The sequence below is a fragment of the Cibotium barometz genome, chromosome 61 (assembly GCF_041138505.1).
Source record: "Cibotium barometz isolate CiBa-2024 chromosome 61, ASM4113850v1, whole genome shotgun sequence".
NCBI lineage: Eukaryota > Viridiplantae > Streptophyta > Polypodiopsida > Cyatheales > Cibotiaceae > Cibotium > Cibotium barometz.
The window spans coordinates 15,620,704-15,647,051 of NC_141106.1; the positions used below are offsets into that span (position 1 = coordinate 15,620,704).

Consider the following 26,348-nt stretch of genomic DNA (forward strand, 5'->3'; position numbering starts at 1 on the left):
GATGTCAAAGCGTCTTATGGTAGGATGGGCAGGCAAAACCATGTTAACTGGTGGAGGGGTTAACATACCCCCTAATGGTGATTGCATCGTTAATATCACCAAGCTTGAGTGGTGATGACGATACTACAAGTATCGAAAATGTAGTCACCATACTGAGAGACATTAACTAGCTTTGAGGCCCATTGGAGAGAGATTTTAATTGGCCCTTGTTGAAGTAAGAATCTTGTCAAAGGCTGCATGTGGGCTGTTGCATATGGTGTAGCTTTGGTGTAAAAATGCTTGATGTGAGGCCTTAACTTTGAGGTCATGAGCAGTTTAGGCCCTTTCAAAGAGGGCCCATGGCTTTGCTTTAAGGATTTATGCACCTAGGCCACCTTCGTTGGATTGGCTATGACTGATGGTGGTCCAAAATTCTTGAAGACGGTAATGTATAGTTCCCAAATCTCATGTTGAGCTAGAGATGTGCTTCGTTGTTGCTTGTTGCATCTTTTGCAATGAGGTTTTTGTTATGTTAATTGTAGTCAAGGAAGTATTAGATTTGAGAAAGAGGGTAATGGAAAGTAAGGAGATATATGTTAATTGTAGTTGAGGAAGTATTAGATTTAAGAAAGAGGGTAATGGAAAGTAAGGAGATATAACAACTATGCCTTGCTCTGCTGCGAAGTAGCCATGCTTTGGCTGACTCCTCTCAACATGTCAACTTCTTCGACCATGATCTCGTTGGAGATCGCTAGGTGTTCACAACAGCCATTCTTTGCCTTACAACCGCCATGGCTCTCTGATGTCACCCCTTTGGTTCTTCTTCCATTCTTTCAATAGGAGCTTTCTTTTAATTCAATGACATTCACTCCATTGGAATACTCTTACTCGCTTTATATCTATCAAGTGGTCCTTTGCTACCAAGCATTTTGTTTGGAGCCATATCTACTGGCAAATATTTCCTTCAGTTACCTCCTTGATGAGGGTGCAACAACCGTCAATATGACCTCATTGAGCTCCACATTGAGCTCTAGTATCCATGCCTCCTTAACCTCCAAGTTGAGGTTTTCCACATAGCCATTGACATGGCCTCTATGAGCTCCATGATGTGCATGCTCCAACCATCCATGCACATTCAACAAGGGTGCCTTCGTCATGGATTTCTCTCAAGAAATCCAAGGTGCCAATATCTTGTGAAAGCCACATATCACTTCCACCAATTCGTGCTCATTTTCATAAGCATACCATGAGCCATGCATGAATTGTTATGCTCCAATATGAACTGCAACCAGCCCATCACCACTTACCATTCACACGGACAAGCATGCACCTTCACACTCTCTGCTCACAAGCAAAGGACCCCATCCCATCAAGCAACCCTTCACACTTGAGCATTCTTCCATGCTCTAATACCCAAATTACGAGGCAAAACATCACAAATTACCTTCTTGAGACTTCTCAAACCTCCATGGAAGCTTCTTCTTGATGATGAAAACTCGATTTTGCATCTCCTATGATTCTAATCTTCACTTCAATCTTAATGATAGTGGCTCCATTGCATCTCCCTTGATGCAATCTTCAATCGGCAGCTTCTAGTCTCCATTTTTTAATGAAAATCTCTCTCAAATCCTCACAAATGCAAATTTAAATGATAATATGAGTATATAATTTTTTCGTAATAAACTGAAAATAATGCTTAATCAAATGAACACACAACCAAAGAAAAACCATACATAGATATTCACCATGACCAAGAGCCCACCCAAGCTCTGGTACCATGTTAAACAATCCTAAAATGAGATTGATCATGGTAGATTAAGCAACAAAATTAAAACGAATTAAACCACACTAAGAACTCCATAACTAGAGAGAGAGAGAGAGAGAGAGAGAGAGAGAGAGAGAGAGAGAGAGAGATTGCACACTCAACACAAGTTCTATTGCATTCCACAAATGAACCATACAATGAAATAGGCCTTCTAGCCTTATCCCACTTTACACATCATCATCCATGTGGCAACTCCTTTTCCACTCTTTTGGTCAACACTCACACACCATACAATATCACATGTGGCATTCTTATCTTACCACAACATCTTGCACCTCTCAGGTGCTCTCCCACGTACACAAAACACCGCGACTAAAGGGTGGCACCCAGATCACCAATCTTTGGATCGGACCAATATCGGCTTTGTGACTTTGGTTCTTCCTCCTTTGGATCTTCTTGTCATGCTACCAAACATGCTGCCAATGAGCCTTCTTTGATCTTCATCCTTTGAAGTCTTGTCCTCGTTCGTCTTCACATCTAAGGAGTCTTCAACATCATCTTCACGCTTGTGGCTTTTAAAAAAGACATAGGCCCCCTCATCCTTCTTGTCGTCTAGGGAGTCTTCAACATCTTCTTTACCTTTAGGCTTGTAGCTTTCAAAAAATGCATAGGCCTCCTATGCCGCATTGGAGAGGTCTTGCGGATACATCTCATGAATCGTGTAAATGGTGACACCTCCAATTGTGAGGGCATGCTCAAGGTATGTGTAGACTACTTCATATACTTGGAGGATATGTTGCATTGTTTGGGTACATGGCATAACTAGGGATGGGTCGACTTTACTCCTCACCCAAAGAGGGAGGGCATGCTCAAGGCATATGTAGACTATTTGATATAGTCAAGAGGATGGGATGTATTGGTTGTTGGGTATGAGGCATAACTGGGGGTAGGTCAACTTCACTCTTCACCAAACGAGGGTCTTCATGGCTACCAAGGAGGAGTGGATTAGATCTTTATTGATAGGGTAGTTGAGGCCGAGGGGTGCTATGAGTTCGAGGAAGTGGTCTTTCTCTATCAACAAGTGGCACCATGTGGACATAAACAAGTGAGATTCCATGGAGTAGAGGAAAGTGGTGTCTAAGAAGGAGAAAGATTGAACATAGAAGGGAGTTGATGCAAGCAAGAAGGATTGCAGTCGGGTTTCCTAACCTTTTGCACCAAAGCCTCGTGTAACATCCCAAAACTACATTCCATTAAGCTACACAAACAAAAGTCGGAGAAACATCATGTATGCTAGGGGGTGGGGAGCATAGCTTAGTGGCTAAGGTGGCATCCTTGTCCAGCCCAAGACGCGGGGTTCAATTCTAAGAAGTACTAAGTTTTGCTCATGGACATGCTTTTGTGGTTATCTATGTAATGAGCTCTGAATTGAGCAAGCATTATGAAAAAAAAAAAATCATACATGAAATGGATCTTCAATATATTCTAACAGTATGGCACAGGATGCTACCAGTATCTTATGTTTATGTAGTTTATGCAATCACAACTGATCATCACAATTGATCTTGGAGTAAATACTACTTTTTGTCAGTGTCTTTGATCATTCAATAGATGAAAGTTTTATAATTACATAGCAATCAAGATTTTAACTAAGTCTTTGCGCCATTCACTGACTAAACTATGGCAGATTTATCACATTGCACTGACTCACAATGGGACAGCCAATTCAGTTGTACAAACAAGTGTGGACTTCATGCCAACTTAGGATGTATTCTACGCATGAGTAGAAAAGAAACAACAGCCTTCAATTGAAACTTCTCCATGACATGGTGCATTTCATGACATGAGCTGCAAATTATCCAGATGCTCAAATGAAACTAGACATCATACTCAGACGAGTCAGCATGGACAAAAAATGAGGATCTTTGTTTCATTCAAATGCATAAGATTTTCCATGTGCTGGACACCTACAGCACAGATTGCATGCGTGACAAGTACCGTAAAGAGTAGCTAGAATGAAGCAGAGGTTGTACGAATATAGAAACTTCATAACTTCAGCTGCCGTTACATGTGTACATAATGCAGCATGCATGAGCCTTAGCGACCCAGCTTGCCTTGGTATTCAGGTGTATCCTCCTTACCAAGGCCCCCAAAAAAAAAAAACCCATTTTGCAATGGCCTAGTTAATAGAGCATTAGATTGCTTGTAGTGTCATCAAAAGTCCAATCTGTGATCTATTTAACCAAAAGATCGTGAAAAAATCAGAAAATTTAATGGAAGTACTTCTCAAATCCAACAAGTGTATGTTCTTAATCTCTACATAGACTACTTGTATTGACAAAATGCACACTAAATCTTGACCAATCCCTTATTTGGCAATCCCACACCGACTCAAACTTTAAGCACATTCTTACCTCTCAGGTACTCCTTCAGCAATGCCTTCTCTGCATCTATCTGAGCCTTCTCAGCCTTACCTGCTGGCTTAATTTTCCTCTTCTCTGCAAGTATCCACTTAAAAATCTCTTGCTGATCCTCGCTAGATAGTTTTGGCTTGTTGACTTCTTGTGAGATGATTGCTTGTGGAGTAACTGCTTGTGTCACCTTAGAAAGTTCGGGGAAGACACTCTTAGTGTCCACACTTTCCTTGTCTTTCTCTCCTCCTTCGGGCTTATCCTGAACCTTTTCCTGCTCTGGTGCCGCTTCTTTGATGGACTGAACTTCCTCAGAGGTTTCTGATGGCTTTGAACTTGTTCTGAACAGCGCGTAACCTTCATAAGAGTTGTTACTCAGTTCAAACAAAGTCAAAACATGGGCCGCAGCACAGAAAGCAGGAAAATTTGCAAAAGGACACTGTTAACAGCAGTTCACAATGACAGCTCACAAACGCTTTTACATGACCACTGAGCTTATGCAGGCTGTGTTACTTCAGCTACCACAAAAAATGGCATCCACTTGGGAAAGCTTAAATACCTTGGCCTACACACACCCACGTATAAAATATATTTGTGCATACATTTATTCGACTGCCTGCATGTCTGCAGCCTTTACATAAGCTCATCAAACATAGAATGCAATCAAACACGGTACAAGCTACACGCGGCATACACATTTTTCTAGGGTTGGAGGAGTTGGGAGGAGCTGGCCGACCTGCTGAAGGAAAACATATCTCCTGGTCAACTTCATCTGGGGCCACATATCTATATATATACCTTCATGAGGTCAGAAAAATCTGAACTTACGAATTGAGAGATTTGAGAAAGAAATAATAGTGAAGAAGGACAAAGACAAAAACAAAGCATTTGAAAGATCGAAAATAAATAAACTAACAAACCTAGCTACTAAGGAGAGGAAATCAAAAGATAATATCAAACGAAGACTTTTAATTAAGACAAAAAACAAAAAAACAAAAACAAAAAAGCAAACAAACAAACAAAACAAACAAAAAAACAAAAAACAAGAAACAAGAAAACAAAACAAAACAAAACAATTACATGAATGAAAGAAACTTTAAAAAATAAAAAATAAAACACACACACACACAAAAGCATCCACACACTTCTTAATAAGAACTTACTTTTCAACTGAGATACTAAAAAACACAAAATAGCAAAACATAGAACTGTATACTCTAGGGCTCGCTGAAGCTCCCGCCCCCCTCCCTGCTCGCGTTGCCTGCACTTCTGCGCCCTTCACCTCCTTGCCTGCTCGCCCCCTCGCCTCCCCTCGCTCCTCGCGCCTTCCCTTGCCCCCCCGCCTGCCTTCGCTGCTGCGGCCCCCTCCCTCGCTGCATTGCCCGCCGCCTCCATTAGCCACCCCCCCCCCCCCCCCCGCCTACCTTCGCTGCTGCGCCCCCTCCCCAGCTGCTCTGCCCGCCGCCTTCCTCACCTTCGCGCCCCCCCCTTCCTTCGCGCCTTCCTCCCCTCTGCAGCGCCCCGTCCCCCCCCATCCGCCAGCTCGCTCTCCTCCCCTCCCTCTTGCGCGCAGCCCCCCCCCCTCCTTTTTTTCTTGCTTCCGCCCCCAGGGGGTTTTGTTTTCTTTTTTCTCCGTCTTCCGCCTCTCTGTGTGCAGCTCGTTTCTAGCAGGATCTCCGCCTTCGCCTCGCCTTCGCCGCAGCTTCAGACTCTGATGGAGGCTCCTCCCGCCCCACCTCAAAGGGACTCATCCGCAGCCCCCTCGCCCGCCCCTAAGGACACCCCCATCAGGCTTTCTCTTTCGCCAGAAGAGGAAGCGAGCCTCACCGCAGAGGTGGAACGCCTCCAGGCTCATTCCACCATCTGCCGTATAGTCGGCACTCGCCCCAGCAGAGGGGAGATCCAAGATCTTCTTCAGGCCCGCCTTCTTGCAGATGTGGGCAAGATCCTGGACGTACAGCTACTGGGCCGTGGACATTACCAGATCGAGTTCGAGGCCGCCCAGAGCATTGCCAAGGTCCTTGCCATGAGTCCCCTTGACATCAGGGGTGCTCAGGCTTTCTTCAGACCTTGGCAGCATGGATTTGACCCAGCAGCGGCGGAGCAGGGAGAGCGCCTTTTTCATGTTACAGTTTGCTTCCCTGGACTCCGCCGGGAGTATCTTCCGCTCCTCTCTAGGCTAGGAGCATTGGTGGGCTCGGTACTAGAGAGTGGCCCTTCAGCAGCTTCAGTGGTGGCCAGAGCAGCTGGGCTACCTTCGGTCAGAGTGTTGGTGTCTGACATCTCCTCCCTTCCTAAGGTCATTCAGCTACCTAGGATAGGGGGGGGATGGATAGATCAGAGAGTGGAGTTCTCGGGGCTCCCGAATCAGTGCTTCATTTGCAGGGAGGTCGGCCATCTGGCCAAGGCCTGCCCTCGCAGGAGACCTCGACCCTCACCACAGCAGCAAGCCACTGATGGCCCACCCACAGATGCGGCTCGGCGGGCTGCCTCCGGGACACCTGCTCAGGCCATAGAGACCTCGGAGTGGCAGCCTGGATAGGGGCGCCGCCGAGGGAGACAGCCACAGCAGCACGCCCAGAGACCGCTGCAGCAGCAGCCACAATCTCAGCCTCACTGGGTTCCCGTGAGGAACAGTTTTTCTCCCCTCCAGGAGGAGACCCCCGCGGCGACGCCCGAGGACCAGGAGATGCCAGCACCCCCTCCTTCACCCCCCCCCCACCCCCGTCCCCTCTCACCGCGTCGCTTCCACCATCGCCTCCTCCCGTCCCCGCTCCGATTTCGGCAGCGGCTCCCTCTCCACCCCCCTCGCCCCCCCCTCCTCCCCCTCCGCCCGCCTCACCTTCCCGGGAGGCCTTGGCAGTCCCTTGGCGTTCACCTGCAGTCCGGAGGGCGCTCAGTACCGACCTCGCTCGAGCATCACAGAGGAGACCTACCATGCCGATTCAGGCTTCATGGATTTCATCTATCCGCAGTCGGCTGAGTCGCCTCGGCATTAGACATCGCTCGGAGGCTTTTGATTACGCCTTCACACGGCTTTTTGGAGCAGAGGGCCCCCATGAGCCAGCACCCATCCGAGTTCATGTAGTGATACCTCCGGCCCGCAGGGAGGAGGCACTAGATTCAGCGGTGGCCTTCTCGTTCCCTCTATGTGGCCCTTGCGACCGGGAGTGGACTCTAGAGCTCGCTCTCAGCACTTTGAAGACTCAGGCAGTTGAGTTTTCTCATCATATGAGCGATCTGGAGGTGACAGATGTGATAGGCCGACTGTGGGAGTTGGCTCATTTTTTCTTGGATCCCGGGAGTGTGGATACCTCAGGGATTCGTCATTTGGTCGTTCGCATAGTGGCAGACTTAGCACGCGACCCTGGATATGTGTGTATACACGAGGTTGCTATGTCAGAGCGGGAGGCAGTTGCCATGGGCCACAGCTACTGGCGCCTGATCCGTGATTCTTGTAGTACACCGGGTGGGCAGATTCGCAGCCGCTCGGATGGGGACTACTCTCCATCCAAGCCACTTGCGAAGGCCCGCCGTACGGCTGAGACAGCATCCACCTCAGCAGGGCATCCATGAGGATCATCTCATGGAATGTACAGGGCCTTGGCAAAGCACATTTTATACGCTATCGTGGTTGCTTGAGGCAGGAGCTTCAGAGATGCCTGGTTGGTGGCAGCATTGATATTTTGATGATGCAGGAGCACCACTTGGGTGAGAGCAGAATCCGGAGATATGGTTCGGTGATGCCTGGTAGATGGGACACTTTTGGTCTGCAGGGTTTGGTCCTTTGGGTGGACAGGGAGGAGTATGCATGGTCATTGCAGATGTATGGCGGCAGGCCATTGTGGATCGAGGGATCATTGTGCCTGGTAGAGCACAGTATGTCATTCTGAGGATGCATGATGAGCTATTGGGCATGCTCAACGTCTATGCGCCCAATCATGCTAGTGCCAGAGCAGAGTTCTGGACCCAGGTTACGGATGCATTGCCAGAGGCCGCACATTGGTGTGTCGGGGGAGACTTCAACATGCTTGAGGACCTGGCCGATAGGATGGGAGGCAGTCATGTTACAGTGCACGGCACGGAGCTTGCAGCTTGGGACCGGTTTTGCATGTCACTGAGGATCACTGATGCATGGCAGCATGGGGCTTTCTCCCGGTCTCAGGACAGTCTTAGTTTCTCTCGGTGGGATCGCCGGCAGGGAGGGACTAATCTATCACGGATTGATCGCTTCTATGTGGGCGACTGGTTAGGGGAGCGAGGGGGCTCCGTCGGCATTCTCGCTGGCACCTCATTTTCAGATCATGCGCCAGTTATCTTGACATTGGAGGAGAGGACACGGGAGCCCAGCTTGCAGTTGAGGATCCCAGAGAGGGTACTTACAGATCCCAGGCTCGCTGAGGACATTGAGAGGATCTGGCATGATAGTCAGTGCTCGGACCAGGATGCAGCGGGCCAGTGTGCCCAGGGACTCATCGAGCTTAGCTCTTTTCTGCACGCTGCAGCTTTGACACGGCTGGGAGAGATTCGCGAGCGGGAGCATCGGCTGAGACGCAGCCTTGCTTCGCTACAGCGCCTTCAGGAGCAGCAGCCTACATGTGAGTGGGTGGCGTCCCAGCTGAGCCAAGCACGCCAGGAGGTTAGAGAGGCAGAGGAGCAGCGACATGAGTTTTACTATCGTCGTCAGGCCTCTCAGTGGACGCAGCTTGGTGATAGAGTGACTGGAGAGTTTTTTGAGATCACTGGACCCCGCCATGCGCGAGCAGGAGTCCGTCAGCTTGGTAGACCGGATGGATCGGTAGCTACTGAGCTCGAGGAGATCAGAGCCATTGCCACTGCATTCTATAGAGACCTGCTTTCAGCGGAGCCAGCCACTGAGGATCGAGATGCTTGCAGACAGATTGTGTGGGCCCATGTGCAGAGGAGGGTCACAGACCGTATGCGTACAGTTCTAGGTGCGCCTCTGTCAGAGATTGAGCTTGCCGAGGCCTTGAGGGTCCTGCCGAGGCCTTGAGGGTCAGGGGAGGACAGACTGACGCCGGCCTTTTTTATGCGCTATTGGGACCTTTTGGGGCCAGGCCTCCGCAGGGGCTTTCAGTATGTTTTGGACACTGGGGTGATGCCACAGAGCTTTTCAGAGGGCTTGATCTATCTTATCCCCAAGGGGGAGGGAGTATCAGATGATATTCGGCATTGGAGGCCTATTACGATCCTCAATACTGTCTACAAGGTCTTAGCAAAGGCCTTGAGTTTGAGGATCCAGCCCTTCCTGGGGGAGTTGATTCATGCTACTCAGACACGATTTGTCAAGGAGCGCAGTATCCTTGACAACATCTTTACTTTCTGGGAGGCGACGGCCCGAGCTAGATTTCTTGGCGAGGACTTGGTCGTGATGCTTCTCGATTTTGAGAAGGCATACGATAGAGTTGATTGGGGCTTCTTAGAGGGCACTATGCTTCGCCTGGGCTTTGAGCCAGGATGGATCAGAGGGGTGGCGGCTCTGTATTCCACAGCTCGCAGCCAGGTGTTGATTGCAGGAGGACGGGGGCCGAGTTTTGAGCTGACCAGATCAGTCCGTCAGGGGTGTCCTCTCACCCCTTTTCTTTTTCTCTTCTTTGCGGAGGCTATGAGCATGTATTTGACGGCAGAGGAGGTTGGTTTGAGAGGACTCCAGCTCCCAGTCCGGGGGAAGGACCTGCTCGATGCTGAGTTTGCAGATGACACGGGCTTATTTTTGCATGGCCAAGAGGCCAATCTTCTTCGGGCAGAGCAGTCGCTCCAGGTTTTTAGTGCAGCTTCGGGAGCATTGATCAATTGGCGCAAGACAGTGGCCTTTTGGATCAGTAGTGCTCCCACTCCGGCATGGAGCCCGGACCCCGGTTTTAGATGGATTCCTCCAGGCACAGCAGTGCGGTATTTGGGATGCCAGATTGGACTAGATTTGTCATCCGAGCAGCAGATTGCCCCGCTTCTTCTGAGCATTCGGAAGAAGCTTTTGTATTGGAGTACAGCTCGACTATCCTTGGCTGGGAGGGTGGTGGTGGCAAATCAGGTGCTGTTAACGACCATGTGGTACATTACGTCTTGCTGGATCTTCTCGAGCTCTTGCATCAGCCAGGTACAGAGGCTGATCAGGAACTTTCTGTGGTCTGGGCGGGACGGTCAGCCAGCCCGGGCAAAGGTTGCATGGGCAGTTATTACATTTCCGCTGGCTCAGGGAGGTTTAGGCATTATAGATCCAGTCGATCAGAGTAGAGCCTTATTGGGGAAGCTTATTGTTCGGGGGCTGCTTCCAGGCGCAGAGCTTTGGAAAGAGCTCCTCTTGCAGCGGCTGCAGGCTCGGGCGTCCCCAGCAAGGGGCACTTGGGCACCAGAGATTCGCTGGATCTTCATAGAGATGAGGAGGACAGGCCTCAGTAGAGGATGGGAGGACAGATTTGCTTTGAGTATCCTGAGAGCTTGGAGCTGCTGAGACCAGGGCTCTCTCAGCGACCTCCTTCTTGTGTTGAGGAGCGGGCCAGACAGCCGCTCATCTGGAGCCCAGCGGTTCGCACAGAGCAGGGTCATATGCTGGGTTCTCGGCCTCGTCTAGCTTGGGGGCCTTTAGCGGCAGGCCCAGCACGTAGTTCTAGAGACTGGCAGGCCTTCTGCAGTCTCCCAGAGGAGATCCAGGTAGAGAGGCTGAGTCACTTCAGAGGGGGGTTGATTATGAGGGATGATATTCACGAGGCACTCACAGAGGAGTGGTTCACGCCACGACAGGCCCGCAGGATCTCGACTTTCCAGTGGCTGGTTGCCCACAGGGGCTCAGCAGTTGGCACTTGGCTTGTTTACAGCGGTCTTCCGGCGGCCTGCGTCCGATGCGGCCACCCTATGGAGACACAGAGACATTGCCTTTGGGATTGCCCTCAGGCGCAGCAGATTTGGCTGCGGATGCTGCGTATTCTGGCTCCCCTCTCTCCAGAGGGTATGTTTACGTGGGGTGCCGCTGCTTGGTCGACTTCGTCAGGGCTTGCTATGGGCTATGAGATGGAGCAGGGCAGTCATGCCATCAGATTCATTAGGAGCCAGCCTCGCCTGGTTCCGGCACCGGATTTCTCGTCCGCCAGCTGGACACAGGAGAGGGATTTACGATGGGAGCTCCTCAGCAGCCTCACCATCTGGTTCACCTGGAGGGCCCGGTGCTTTACGGCCTTCGAGGGGAGATTGGAGCCACCAGCAGAGACTGTACGGGGGATTTGGCAGGAGCTGATCCACACCCTGCGAGGACAGTATGACCGCATCCGGGGAGACTCGGATGAGGTGATCTTGCGGCGCCAGGCCTTTCACACCACTTGGCGCTGTGGCCCCTTCTACACCTTACACACGGGATCCCCCCGGTGGCACTACAGGCCACCTGTTTGGCTTTTCCCCCCCCTATTGTATGATTTAGCCTCTCAGTCCTTTGTACTGATGCTTGTATTTTGCAGCACCTAGGGAGAGTCTCCCGGGCTGCCTGATGTATTCACTGCTCTGTTTCTCTTATGAGCAGGAGAGATCTTTTGTAGCCCTACGGGCGTTTTTTACATAACTAATGAAAGGATCTTTTCTCAGAAAAAAAAAAAAGAACTGTAAACTCTAGACCTAAAGCACTTAAGAGCCAGAACCAAACATTAAGCTAAACTTTAAAAAAGACTTCGACTCAAAAGTGCAACCATTAACTCCAATGTCTGTCCAAACATGAAGTGTAGGTTCATCAACTCTATCATGCATAGCGTGGACAATAAGCTATGACATCCCTACTCACGTCATCAGTGCCCAAGAGTAGGTGTAGATTTGTATAAGGTTAGTCCAAAAGAACATGCTTATAAAACCAGCGAACTGAGTTTCTATCACTCTCCGGAGGTGATGGGCATACTCAGCCATGATAGAGGCTAGCACTCAAAGTCTACTCTAAGGTATAACAACAAAGAATCACAAAACATAGAAAAGAACCAAACTAAGTCTATATTAAGCTAGAGCGAGAAAGAATTACAAAAAGACTAAACAAGGCCTACTCTAAGTTAAAACAACAAACCCTACTCTAAGCTAGAAGAAGCCACTTTTACAAAAAAGAGCATTGAATTATGAATCAAGTGGGCTTTTCAACTCCCCACTTCTATAAAACTTACTCCTTATCATTTTAAACATTCCAAAAACTGAAATACCAAAGATAAACTTACTACCATTCATGAAAGAACGAACCTTTTTCAAAATCTTATTGAAACTATAACCTTTTTCGATAAGCAGCAAAATAAGATGGCATGATTGAGAGATAAGGACCGATTTAGTAGAGCAAAGACGTGAGAATATAAAAAGTTGAGAGAAATAACACCATACTTAGCTGTATCAGAAATATTGGAAGAAAAGTAATTCTGTGAGACAGATAGATGCTGAAAATAAGAGCAGCAGCAGGGATGCTTTTAGGGCAGGTAGTAATACACAGGCAGCCACAAAGCTGAGCCAGTGGCTGCAAACTGTGTACAGGGTAGAGGGCTGGCGGTGCAAGTTGATTCAGTCCAGCAGGCGGCAGATATGGTGGCACAAAGGCGGCGCTATGCTGCTACTGGTGTTGGCAGCCACGGGCAGAAGCAGAACCGACTACGGTTGGCTCAAGAATGGCGCAGCCAGAGGGTGCAAGCGGACTGGAGAGTGCTGATGCTGCAGGCAGCGCACAGGACTGAAGGTGGCACTGTAGGACTGAAGGCGGCGTTGCAGGTGCAGGCGGCGCACCACAACCAGCAGGCAGAGATGGTGGCGGAACAGAGGGCTGAAGGGCGGCGCAGCCGGCACACTGATGGCTGATTAGTGCTGCAGGGAGATCACCGCCTGAGGTGGAGAAGTTGGATGGTGTGAGGAAGATGGTGAAGTTGAAGACTCTTCACAAGTTCTCCTTAAAGAATCCTCAACAAATCTTCTATGCTCCTCCATGAGAGTACTAGACTTAAGAGGGTGCTTGCTTTTTCTTACCACACTTTGCTTTTGCCTTTTTCCACTTAGCTTTTGTTTTATTTTCTTGCTTTTGCTATAATAAGAGTCAAAGTTCTTGATTTATGCTTTTACAACTTCAGGGCCTTGCTTTTGTCAGAATACACAGCGGAGATGATGACCAAATCTGGAAACACGAGCAAGTGCAGAAAATAGACAGCAATGGAGAGAGAGGCGTATAACTCTACTATGTATACACAAGAAAATCCCGAATACAATACAAAAGTGTCAAGGGGCTGTGGGGCCATTTTATATGGCCCTCAAGTGGCAGTCGGCCTGCTCCAAAGGCAACTGACAGGACCATATATCCCACGACCAGCAGAAAGCACCAGTCAGCCAGCTATCCCAAGTCGGCCAACAACTGAAAAAGGTCCACGACCTGTCCAAGACAGTCAGCCACCTCCAGCATAAACAGATGCAGTCAGCCAGCATCAGAGGTCCACCTGCCACCACCACAGGACTGCCCCCCAAGCCACAAAAAGAATGGGAAAAATATGGGGAAAAATACGGGGGGAGAGGAAAAATGAGAAAACACCTACAAGGGCGGGCACACCCACAACAAAGGCCCTGGTGTCAAAATAAAGACAGGAGATGACTTCTAACACCCCCTCTCAGCTCCTGGTTGTGAAACCAACCACAGGGAGCTGGGGTGCCGCCTGAGCAAATCCTGAGATAACGACTTCGTGAAGAGGTCCACCGTACTGTCCTCCGTCGAACAGAACTCTAGCAAGATGTCATCAACAACGATCTGTTCACGAACAAAGTGCCTCTGGATGACCGTGGGTTCCTCCAGTGGAAGCCCAATCCTGCCATGCAACCTCACCACCTCACAAACAACATCACAAGCAACCCGGTACTCTGCCTTTGTCGACGACAAGGCAAAAGATGACTGCCTCTTACTGCTCCATAAGACTGCACCTGGGCCTGAAGTAGATCTCTGCGTGTCTCGATCTCCTCCCCAATCTGAGTCACTTCAACTGTAGAGTCGGACTCCATCTATCAATCCCCCTTCTGTGTAAAAGAGTCCATGATCCTTTGCATGCTGCAGAAACCACAAGATACGCAATCTTGCCTCCCAAAGAGTCATCTTCAACCATGAGCTCAACTGCCTCATCAGGAAGCTCTCGTCCAATCTGGTATCTGTCACCAGCCTGGACATTTCCCAGTCTGAAAGGAGTCTGGTGGACTCCAGGATGTTTAAATATTTGGAAAGTACAAGCTTTGGAAATGGGGGATTATCCTAGAATACAAAGGACCACACTCCTAAAATTTAGGAGAGTTGCTATTTTTGGCCGACTCCGATGGAAATTCTTCTCGCGTCATTACATCTGGAATTGAGCAGATACCAAGAGTTGGCAAAGTGCCTATGACAGAATGTCTACCAGTTGGGATATTTTTAGAGATAAAGTTTATGGAAGGACCCATCTCTTAGATTGGGACATGTGGCAAGGAAGTGGACCAAAGTGAGACAAGTGGCCTGACACTTGTTAGAAAGTGGATCAAAGTGAGACAAGTGGCCTCACACTTGTCACTTCAGCTATTGTGTGGCTCTCCACTTGTCATCGTAGCAAGCTCTTGCCATTTTAGCTCATGGGAGGCCCAAATCTATAAATTGGAGCCCTCTCTCTTCATTAATAGAGGCTCTCTTGCTGCACACTAGCCTCTACCACCGTTACAGGCTGCCCTAATGATGGCTACTCTCTTTCTCTCTCTCTTGAAGGCTGCCCATGAAGAATACCGGCTGTTGGGGACTGTTTTGGAGGCTTCCATCGCGAAGAAATACTGAAGGCAAGGGTATTTAATCATTTATTATGATTTCTAGTCATTGTACTTGTTGCACCAGCATTTGTACTTGTTGTACCTGCTGTACCAGCCACCGTACCAGCTGTCCCAGCCTCTGTACCTGCTGTACCAGCAACCGTACCGGCTGTACCAGCCAATGTACTTGCTGTACTAGTCATTGTACCTACTGTACCAAGATTTGTACCTACTGTACTTGTTGTACCAGCCACCGTACCTGTTGTACCAGCCACTGTACCGGCTGTACCAACCATTGTACCTGTTGTACCGGCTGAATGGAGAGTTGTACTTGTTGTACCCTTTTCTATTGCATGAAGACTCGTGGTTTTTGGGGAAGAATCAGTACCCGCACGGAGGGATAATCCGGCATCTCCCGTGGGGAGAGTAAGGCCCTCAAAGCTTGTACATGATATTATTCTCCTTGGGTAATAAAATACTCCAAGGGGGGGGGGGTCGGCCCATTCCGGCCTCTATGTGGTGTCACACGTGCAAGCTCCATTTTCAGCATTTGTGGATGTTTTGTCCAGCTTTATGTTTTGTGCAAAGTGATAATGGATATGTGTTAAGGCTGTGGCCATGTTCAAGTGTTTTAACATGCATTGATGGTATCAACAAGTGTGTCAAAGGCCCTAGTCCCTGGGGCACCGCCCACCGCCTGTGAGTTTCAGTATCCATCAACCAAATCAATGAACCATTCTGCTTCCGAGTCAAAGAGGCATCACACTGCTCACAAGGATCAGCACCTGTTACAGTGGAAAGCCAAATCCTGGAAACCTGCTGAAGACCACACAAGGCCTTCTGAAACCTGTAAACCACCCCCTCTGAATCTAGAACCACAAAGCCTCGAGAATCCACCTCCTTCTACAAGTAATCAACTGCCACCTGCCTGGCTTTCCGAGAGGTCCCCGTGGAAAGAACATCCTCATCTACAGGAGTTTCCTTGTCCCGAATACTACGAGACATGCATAAGTTACCTGTTCAGTTTCCTCTTACTAATGAACATAAGAACAACCAACATCAGTACTGGAAAGTTCCTGTCAACTGCTGCCATCAACTGACAAGCTATCCTCCATCTGGTCCCAAAAAGCCTCCACCTGCAACGTATCCACACTTAAGTGGCAAACTGCCACTCATCACAAACCCGAGGACCTAGGAGAGAGTGCTGAAAGCTTGTAAACTCCATTCTCCACTCTGCCTTCCCAAACTACCTGGCGTGTTGCTTGTCCCGGAGAGTAACAAAATGCTCATCAAACTCCACCCGTATGCCAGTCTTGCAAACCTGATGCAAGTGACGGAACATACAACACTTGGGACGAATGCTTCCCCCCTCTGCCATCGGGAACTATCTACAACCTGCCCTCACCGTGAACTGGGATAGTGGATGTATCACCAGTAAGAATGTGACCAGAATACCTGCAGAGATCCTGTAAATCTGAATGGGAAGAAGTCATGTGCCTGGAAGCACCACTGTATAGAATCCACTCCCGAGTATCCGTTGCGGAGTGTCCTCCAACCTCCTCCCTGCCTGAAGAAAATGAAACATCGGTGTCCATCACCTCCAAGTGCACAAAAGCCGGAGTCTTCATGATTGCTACTACTAAGGAATCTTCACCCTTCTCGGTCTTCCGCTTGGGACACTGCCTCCAATAGTGGTCTTTCTCGCCACAATCATTACAGGTCCTCTCTTGTCATGTGCACAGTGTGTATCTACCGTGTGCTACACGCACGCAAGACTAGCTTCGAGGTTTGGGGAAGCTTGGAGCTAGGCAGGCTGATTGACGAGCTGAGTTAGGGATAGACTAACGGGCAGGCACCCAAGTATGGACGGGCGGGCACCCAAGTGTGGACGCCCGATGACTGGCCAAGAGCCTATAAAAGAGTGGCCAAGGTTAGTCATTAGTCATATAGAGTCTCGCATGTTTTGTGAGAGCTCTATGGTCTGGACCCTGGATCTAGTGTAGACATGCACCTGCTTTACGCAGCCGAAGCCGGCAACAGTCTCGAGGCCCGCGAGGGTAGCTTCGTGGCGGTATGGGACGTCGCGAGGTAGAGATTGGTCGGTACATCAACCTAGTTAGCTCAGCTCGTGGCTCAGTGGAGACAGCCAAGTCTGTGGGCTTGTCCATGGCTGTCATGGTTGGGTGGTGAGTCAGGCCTGCACCCCCTTCTTGTTTGTTTGTTTGTTTGCAGGTTTTGAGTCTCGTACCAAGAACGTTCTACGAGGAGATGTATGGGGTTTTGATAGTCATATCAGAGCGTGTCTCGTGAACGAGCAAGTCGAAGAAAGGTATGTGTTCAAGAAGCTTGCTGTTTTGTTTATGCATGCTGCTGTTTTTCAGATAGTATGTTGTTTTTTCATCAAAGAAACCCGTGATGAAGGTGTAGGTGGTTAGAAGGGTTGTTTGCTTTGCAAGAAGAAGGTTGAAGTTGTTTGTGCAGTCGCATGAACAGTTTTGAGAGAAGAGGAAAAAAAAAAGCATGTTTGCTTTTGTTGAAAGAGAGAGAGAGAGAGAGAGAGAGAGGCGATAGTGGCGGCGCTAGTCGCGTGCGGGTCGTGGGCTACCAGACGTTGGAGGCGCAAGCGTGCAAGCGGGCGGCGGCCGGCCAGGCCTACGTAGGCAGGCGCCCAGGCCTACGCAGGAGCCACGCCTACGCGGGCAGGCTGGCGCAGGCGGGCTTGGACACCCAACAACACGGTAGGCGACGGCAGCATGGCAGGCCGACGGCGATAAATACACGGGGGGGGGGGGGGGGGGGGAACAGTAAAAGCAATCGAAGGCCGATTTGGGATTGCGTTCGTTTTTTTTAGATTAAACTTTTTTTTTAAAAAGAGTTTAAAGACCCCCTTGAAGGTTTAAAGGTGTGTTTTTTTTTTAAGAAAACAGAATATATATATATCCATATATATATATATATATATATATATATATAACACAAAAGCAAAAGCTCAAGTTGCTTTTGGGGAAGATTATATAAACCCCTTAAGTGGGCTTCTTGCCACACATCTCTCAAGTTTTCAAGCTCTCAAGCTCTCAAGTTCTCCCGCACTTTTCTTGTGCGAGATCGAATTTTCTCTCCACTTGCCCTCTTCAAGATGTCAACCCAAGAATCCGAGTTGGAGCCCCTTGTCGAACGCGAAGGCTTGCCGGCTACGGAAGATACCGATGCCGATCTTTTTGACAATTATGTGTCCAAATCAGATTTCCAAGAGTTCAAAGTAGCTCTCGAAGCTTCTTCTTTGGAACGTCAGGCACAAATCGCCGCGCAGATGCAAGCTTTGCAGAACTCCATCTCTCTTTTGACCACTACTCTATCTACTCTTTTGGGTATGGATACCTTGGCCTCTGTTTTAGGCCCCAACATTACTCCGGAACAGTTCGAGGGGAGCGAGCAAAAGCAGCGTACCAAGGAGATCATGGACACTTGGCTACATAAGTGGCAAGTCCATTTTCAGTTTCATCCATATGATGATAGAAAAAAGATCCAGTTAGCAGCAGGTTTTCTCTCAGGCAAAGCTTTGCTTTGGTGGAAGGAACCCAACCCTAAGCCAACGACTTGGGCCACAATTCGAAGACGTCTTCAAGAAGGAATTCCTCAAGAAAGAGGATGATTATGATGTTGTTGCCCGGTTTACAGCTTTGACCATGACCTCGCAGCACCTCACTTATGAGGTTTACCTCCAGTGAAAAAGAAAGATAAGTCAATGCGACTTTGCATTGATTATCGTGCTTGCAACAAACTGACCACCAAGAATAAATATCCTCTTCCTCCAATTGATGAATTATTTGATGAGTTGCTTTATGCCAAAGTATTTTCCAAGATTGATCTCAAGTCCGGATATCATCAAATCAGTATTCGTGAAGGTGATGAGCCCAAGACTGCCTTTCGCACGACGTATGGACATTATGAGTATTTGGTCATGCCTTTCAGGTTAACCAATACCCCAATAACTTTTATGAGTCTCATGAATGACCTTTTTCGACCATTTTTGGACAAGTTCGTGATTATTTATCTGGACGATATTCTGGTATTCAGTGCTTCAATCGATGAGCACAAAAAGCATCTACATCAAGTTTTTCAGGTTTCGCGAGATAATGCACTTTTTGTCAATCGAGAGAAAAGTGAATTTTTCAAGACATAACTGGAGTACCTTGGACACATCATTTCAGCTGATGGTATTTCCGTTGATCCTAAGAAGATTTGCACACCTGAAGTGCGTGGTACCCATATGATGATGAATTGTAGCTTTCTTTAACATTAAAGTGCCACATTGTCCTGGTTGTTGTTTGTGCTGTATTTTGTGTTTTTTTTATGATGAAAACAACAAGGTATATGGGTTGATCACACGTGAGAGGTGTGTTGTGTTTGAAGAAGCCCGGCTGAATGCAGGTACTACAGGAGTCAGGCACTAAGCAAAAGTTGCAAATAATGGAGACTTGCGATGCCGAAGGCTTGGAACAACACCATGAACACATGCAAGCCAAGAACCATGTGCACTAGGGGGAAAACTTGCCGCCAAAGAAACCACCAAGAAAAGCGCAAAGGGGCTGGCCGTTGTTTTTTTTTTTCATATTTCTTTCTCACTAGGCTGGCCGCAAAAGGTCACCTGGAAGAAGCCACCGAGGAGGGGAACTAGCCAGTGAAATCGCCATGAGGAGAGGGTTGGTTGAAATCCATCGAATGGGAGGGGGGCTTTTTGCGCAAACACTGGCCCGCTTTTTTTTCTACTAACGGTGAGCGTGGGCGTCCATTTGCTCTTTCTTTTTTTTTTTGTTTGCTGGTTGGGTTGCTCGGATTCTAGCTGTCAGCTGCCTACATGACTGGGGAAAGGCTTTTACAAGCCTTAGTTAAAACCATTAAAAAAGACTTTTAATATTTTTTTGTTAATTGAGTAGAGTCGTGGCTCTTCACTTCAACTAGTAACGGCGGTTGAAAATGACGATTCAGCCTGGAGCAACGTGAGCAGCATTCAAGGCCTAGGAGAAGGAGCCAAAATCAGGCATGTGTCAAACCCAGGAACTCGTCGTGAGGCAACTTGCCATGGGTTTTTTTTTTCTTCTTTGCAAAAGAGGCTTCCTGCATATTGGAAAAAAATAATAAATTAGGCAAAATTGGGTGGGACATTCTCTCCTACTCTTCCATACAACTCTTGCTATACCTAATTCTAATTTGCTGATTTAGGGTTTTTGATTTTTAGGGCTAGGGTTAGGGTTTTTTGAATGTGGACATCCTACAGGTTGGAAATTGTTTGCTCCAATACCACTATTAAGCTTTTAGCTTAATTAAACATGATTAAAATATCTTAACGCCTAAATACTTGAGTAAACATGAGGCAAAGAGCGGAAAGCTGTGTTGTTTGCATTAGGACACAAGGCCTTGTTAAATAGGACCTGAAGAGATACAAATGAAGAAGCACATCCCTGATGAAAGGGTGTGACTCTTAAATGAATAGTTATGTCCTTTGAGCGTAGAGATGTGTCCTTTGATCAATAGATGTGTCCCTTTTCAAGCAAGGGTTCCAAGGGAGGATGATCCTTCAAGGCGTGGAGTGAGAGTGCCAGACTCAATACTCAAGAAAAGAAGACCAAAGAAAGTGTTCAAGGACAGGGCATGACGGAAAAGGGAACAAAGTGGAATAGATGCGTATATCTTCAACATAGTCACAAGAAACTTTTGGAGGTTTTGAAAGTTTCGAGGTTTTGAAGGTTTTTTTTTTTTTTGAAAGGTTTCGTCCATCACTAAATAAACCGGAGGACATATACATATACATATATGTATGTGTATGTGTGTGTGTGTGTGTGTGTGCATATGTAATATATATATAGATAGAAATACACGTGTGTGTGTGTGTGTGTGTGTGTGTGTGTGTGTATAGTTATTGGTCCCAAAAAAAAACATGTATGTGTATGTGTATGTGTATGTGTATGTGTATGTGTATATGCATATGTAATATGTATATAGATAGAAATACATGTGTATTGTGAATATATAATAGGTATATAGATAGAAATACATGTATTGTGAATCACGATGAAAGGGAGGTGGTTGAAGGAGAATAAGAGGGTAAAAGAGAGGAAGTGGGAGGAGGGGGGGAGCACAAGACGGAAAGGAAGGAGAGGAGAAGAAGAGGACATGGTAGGAGGAGCAGAAGAGAAAAGGGGAGGAGGTGAAAAAAAAAAAAGGAGAAGTGGAAGAAGAAGATTGGAAGAAAGGAGAAGAAGAGGAGAAGAAAGGAGAAGAGAAGGAGATGGAGAAGAAGGGAAGACAACAGAGAATGGAAGAGGAGACAAGAAGGAAGAGAGGAGATGGAAGGTGAAGAAGAGGAGATGGAAGAAAAACAACCAAAAAAAAACGAAACTTGAAATTTGAGATTTTGAGGTTTTTTAGAGAAAGGAGAGAGGAGTTGCAAAGTGATGAGGAGGATATGAAAGAAAAACCCCCAGAAAAAAAGTCCCAAAAAAAAAACCGAAACCTAAAATTTGGGCGAAGCCTAGCCAGGCAGAAGTTCCACAAGTTTCGTAGAAACGTTTCGCCATGAAACGTTTTCGAGGTTTCATTTAGACGAAACGCGTTTTTTTGTAACTATGGTTTGGAGTGGAGTCCAAGACTCGGTAGGGTTTTCAATGAAAAGGTTACCAAGAGGGGAAGGATAACAAGTTGGGAAGTCCATGAAGAGACAAGGGGATGATGACAGTCATCCAAGGTCAGAAATTGGAATCCAAGGGGAATGGCAATCCAACGAGTCGGATGCCACTAGGGGCATACCAAGAAAGGCTTTCAAGCAACAGTTCCAAGGGAGGAGGATCCTTCAAGGGGTGGAGTGAGAGTGCCAGACTCAATACTGAGGAAAAGAAGACCAAAGAAAGTGTTCAAGGACATGGCATGAAGGGAAAGGGGACAAAGTGGAATAAAAGCACAAATCTTCATCAGGTTTGGGGAGTCCGAGACTCGGCAAGGTTTTCGGTGAAAAGGTTACCAAGAGGGGAAGGATGACAAGTTGGGGAGTCCATGAGGAGACAAGGGGATGATGACAGTCATCCAAGGTCAAAAGTTGGAATCCCGTCATCAGGTTTAGCCCGGGGGGGGGGGGGGAATGTCGTGTGCATGCACATGGACATCCTTTTGCCGAGGCTAATCCTTGAAGGGCAATACATAAAGATCAAATTTAGAACCAGATTCAAAGGCTTCTACAACTACTATTGGCAGGGAAGACAGTTGGATGCACCGGGAAGCTGTTGGCCATACAATAAGGGGTTGATCTTCTGTCGGCTGCAGCAAACAGAGTTTATGTGTTCAGGGACCTGTAACCTAGCTGACAGCAGGTCAGCCAGTCTGATTATGCTTCCAAGGCCTATATAAGCAGGCGCTTAGCTCATTGATAGGCATCTCTCACCACCTTGTTGGGGTGACAGGTCTTAGAATTGGTTTAAACTAGGGTTTCAACCTTTTATGGGGCAGCCTATGGCTAGCCAGATTGTACACCTTTTTGTACTATATAGAATATACTGAAAGTGCAGCTACCTCTCTCTCTACTCTCCATCTCTTGCTTGCGTTTTGCATCAGGTTGTTCCAGGAAAGGTGTTTAGGGCTGAAAGAAGACTCTAAGAGCTTCCACATGCGACTCTCTCTCTCTCTCACACACACACACACACACATCTAGTTGCAAGCTTATGGTGCTTATGGTAAACACGTAAGGCAAAGATGTTCTTCTTACCAACAACAACTGCATTGAAGACAAGAAGGGCAGTGAGGGCCGTGCGAAAGCGGTACCACAGAGGCTGCTTTGCTCCAGGAGGAGGTGAGGTGTCTGAAGCTGTAGAGACACTCCTAGCGCCTCCCGTACTGTCTCCGGCAGGTTTCGAGAAAGAACTAGCAGCAGGATTGGTGGATTGAGATACACCTACAGACATGAAAAATCCTATTAAAACACGCGCAAAGATGCAAGCATTTTGTTCGGCTTGACCTAGCCTGGTATATATGATTAAAAATCCAATGCCTGCAGAAATGAAAATCACTTAAAATACATAGCAAAGATGCAAATTACTGAGATAGCATGTCAAAGCCCTAAGACAGAAAAATACCATATAAACAGAAAGTAAAACAGTCCAACAGCATGCAAAGCGTACTTTGGTCATCCTGAGCTAGTATGATGAATTAGTTTAGCATGTCAAAGCCTACACGCATGCAAACTACTGTGGAACAGTTTCCCATTAAAACAGAACACTGAACTGTGGTCATCTTGACCTAGCTTGATGGACTGATTAGTATATCAAAGCCTACCAACATGAAAACTCTCATAAAAACATAGAGCAAAGATCTTGACCTAGCCTTAGAAGCATGTGAAAGCCAAAACCCTCATAAAACGCAGAACAAAGAATGGCAAAGAGCGTGCATCATCTTGACCCAGCCTGATGAAGTAGCTTAGCAATTCAAAGCCTACATACATGAAAACTACCAAGAAAAAGTTTAAAGGAGCAAAGATCTCCATTAAAAGGGCAGCATGCACTGTGGTCATCTTGATTAACTAACTTAGCATGTTAAAAGCCTAAAATATCAAAAGTTCATCAATTAAAGCAAGGTGCAGTGTGATCATCTTGACCAATTTAGCATGCCTTGCAAATGCATAAATCACTAGAGATGTTTAAAATCCCACAAAAAACAAAGAGTAAAATCTGTTCATTAAAAAACAAAGTGCATTGTGATCATGCTGACCAAGAGAGGTAACCAAACAGCGTCAGTTCAGTGGAATGATAAAATGGAAGAAAGTTGATTTGGGATAAAGTTTTGCAACTCTTAACTTAACAACTCTTAATATGTCAAAGCTGAGAAAACCCATAAAAACATAGAGCAAGGCATCCATAAAAATAGTAGTGAGCATTGTGGTTATCTTGACATAGCATGTCAAAGCTGAGAAATCCCATAAAAACACAGAGCAAAGAGATCCATCTAAACAGCAAGGAGGGCATTGTGCTGATATGAACTGCTTTAGCATGTCAAAGGCGAAAATCCCATTAAAACACAGAGCAGAGGTGTACATCAAAAGCAGAGTGCGCTGTGGTGATCTTGGCCGAGTCTGACTCATCTTGACCTAGCCTGATGGACTAATTTGGATGAAGGGGTTATCTTCCTGCGAGATATGAGAACTTGTTTCTGACTACCTAGCCATCCCACTCGCGCGCGCGCGCGCAGAGTCTCTCTTACCAGGAGGAGATCGCTGGCTCTTCTTTGGCTTGCGCAGGAGAACCTTCGGCTGCTGCTTTGGCTCGCTCATTGCTCTTGAAAAGCAAGCAAACGAACATAGAACGTACCTGAAAGATTACTCAAACTCCAAACAATATTATTTATGGTAAGTTACAATGCAGAAAAAAAGAGATTAAAAAACGAGTTTATATGGAAATCTCCTCAAATATGCACCCAAACCGTTTTTTTGTGCCTAGTGGTGCAGGAGAAAAGGTCAAAATCTTCAAGGTTTGTTTAAGGTTGAAATGTTTGCCGCTCCTAAAATAATATTTCTTTAATGTTTGCCGCTCTTAAAATAATATTTCTTTAATGTTTAGCCGTAAATAGCATGTATTTCTTATATAGAATCTTACTACGTGTCCTCTAGTGAGACCTCTCTCTGTCTCTCTACCCCCTCGTGTTGCATTCTTTCGACGTTAATACCTCGACCTCTCTCTGTCTCTCTACCCCCTCGTGTTGCATTCTTTCGACGTTAATACCTCTCTCTCTCTCTCTCTCTCTCTCTCTCTCTCTCTCTCTCTCTCTCTCTCTCTCTCTCTCTCTCTCTCTCTCTCTCTCTCTCTCTCTCTCTAGACTTTTATTTTCCCACTAGCACGGTCATCTTACGCTACTCGAGCTAAAGCTGGCTGATGATGCTAGGAGGCATAGGAGTTACTGTCTTTCTCTTATGAGGAAAGAGAGACCTCTTTTTCTCTCTCTAGTCGTGTATCTCAGCAAGGTGCAGCTAATGCTAGACATGGGAGAGAGGAGTTGTGAGGAGGATGGACAAAGGAGAAGCTTAGAGAGAGTTGAATAGGTATCTCGACTTGTTTCTGAGAGGAGGACAAAGGGTGGAGCGGTAGTAGTAGGAGGGGTGGTCGATAAGGAAGAGAAGGTGGTTGCTAAAATGAGGGGTGGTCGACAAGGAAGAGAAGGTGGGTGGTTGCTAAAATGAGACCTTCATCGATTAATTAATGCCCGCGTGTAGCGGGCATTAATTAATACACCATCAAAAAAAGTCTGAATATATATTTGTTGAAGTTTCTTTAAAAAGATTCACTTATTTTAACTAAACCTTTTTTTAACACACTCCTCCATGAATATTATTCACTAAATATGTGTCTCCCACATTGAGAGGCATTCAAAATATTTTTTGCAAGGAAATTTTTACAATTTCCTAATGTTTAAATTAAGGTGAAGGCAAATGGGCTGTCATCGTGCAAATTTAGTCTGTGCCAGTTAGATTTAGCACATTAGCATGCATTGCAGATCAGTACATGATACATGTTGATTGCATGGCTTTCAACAATCTCTCCTTCATCTTTTGTTTTTTATCGTTTCTCTCTATCCTACATTGCCTACAGGGTGATGGATGCATGAATATGTTATTGCTAGCGTTGGCACATTTGGGCTTTCAAAGCCTCTGTGCACTATAACTACAAGTGATTACATGTGATTATGCATGCTCGTGTTCTCCTTCCACGAAGCCCCATGTCATATGCTTTTCATATTGTTTGCGTTTGTTTCTAGTATCGCAAACATTTGCTTGTTTATTCATTATCCATGACTTGTGCATTGCCACATTGGGCTTTCAAAGCCTTTATGTGATACGCTTCATGTGATTGCACGAGCTTACTCGTGTAATCTATGTCATATGCTCTTCAAATTATTTTCGTTTGTTGCTAGTATCTCAAATGTTTCCTTTTTTATTTATTCTCCATGTTTGTGAATGTGTTTTTTGTTTTGAGACATCCATTGATTCTCAACATGGCCCAATGAAGGAAGCTAATCAAAGTGCTTAGGTTCATGCATAGCAATTCTTATGTGAACTTGTTGTGACTCTTGTGTCATTCTCCCATGATGATGAAGTTTAGTAATCCTCATGGAGGTGGAGACTTCAAATCAAACCACGTCATATCACGGATAAAGTTCCTTTGATGGGTGACAAAGAGAATATTCAATCAAGATTTGGGACTATTTTAGAGGGATGCAGAGTCTGATGAGTGCAAAACAAATAGCAAGAAGGTCAAGTTACATTAGATTCCTTGCTTTTCCATGTCTATGTTACATGTGTTGCTTTCTTTATATGCTTTATGTTCTCATGACCACAAAACTTGCATATGCCTAGACACAAAGATTCATGCTCATATTTGTCTATGCATAATGAT

The 26,348-nt window shown here is 46.7% G+C and overlaps 1 protein-coding gene across 2 annotated transcripts; it reads right to left on the bottom strand.

Moving 5' to 3' along the window:
- Window positions 1-3,652: 3,652 nt before the first annotated feature.
- On the bottom strand, window positions 3,653-24,320 carry LOC147604592 (uncharacterized). 2 transcript variants are annotated; one of them, XM_086794766.1, is made up of 4 exons: window positions 24,163-24,320; window positions 22,676-22,861; window positions 4,159-4,512; window positions 3,653-3,978 (listed from the first exon to the last, which is right to left on the bottom strand). In XM_086794766.1, exons 1-4 carry the CDS (start codon window positions 24,230-24,232, stop codon window positions 3,959-3,961), a joined length of 630 nt encoding a protein of 209 aa, XP_086650892.1. In that variant the 5' UTR covers window positions 24,233-24,320; the 3' UTR covers window positions 3,653-3,958. The 2 variants fall into 2 exon arrangements, with proteins under 2 accessions (XP_086650892.1, XP_086650891.1); XM_086794765.1 differs by having other exon boundaries at window positions 3,925-4,512.
- Between the last annotated feature and the right edge of the window lie 2,028 nt (window positions 24,321-26,348).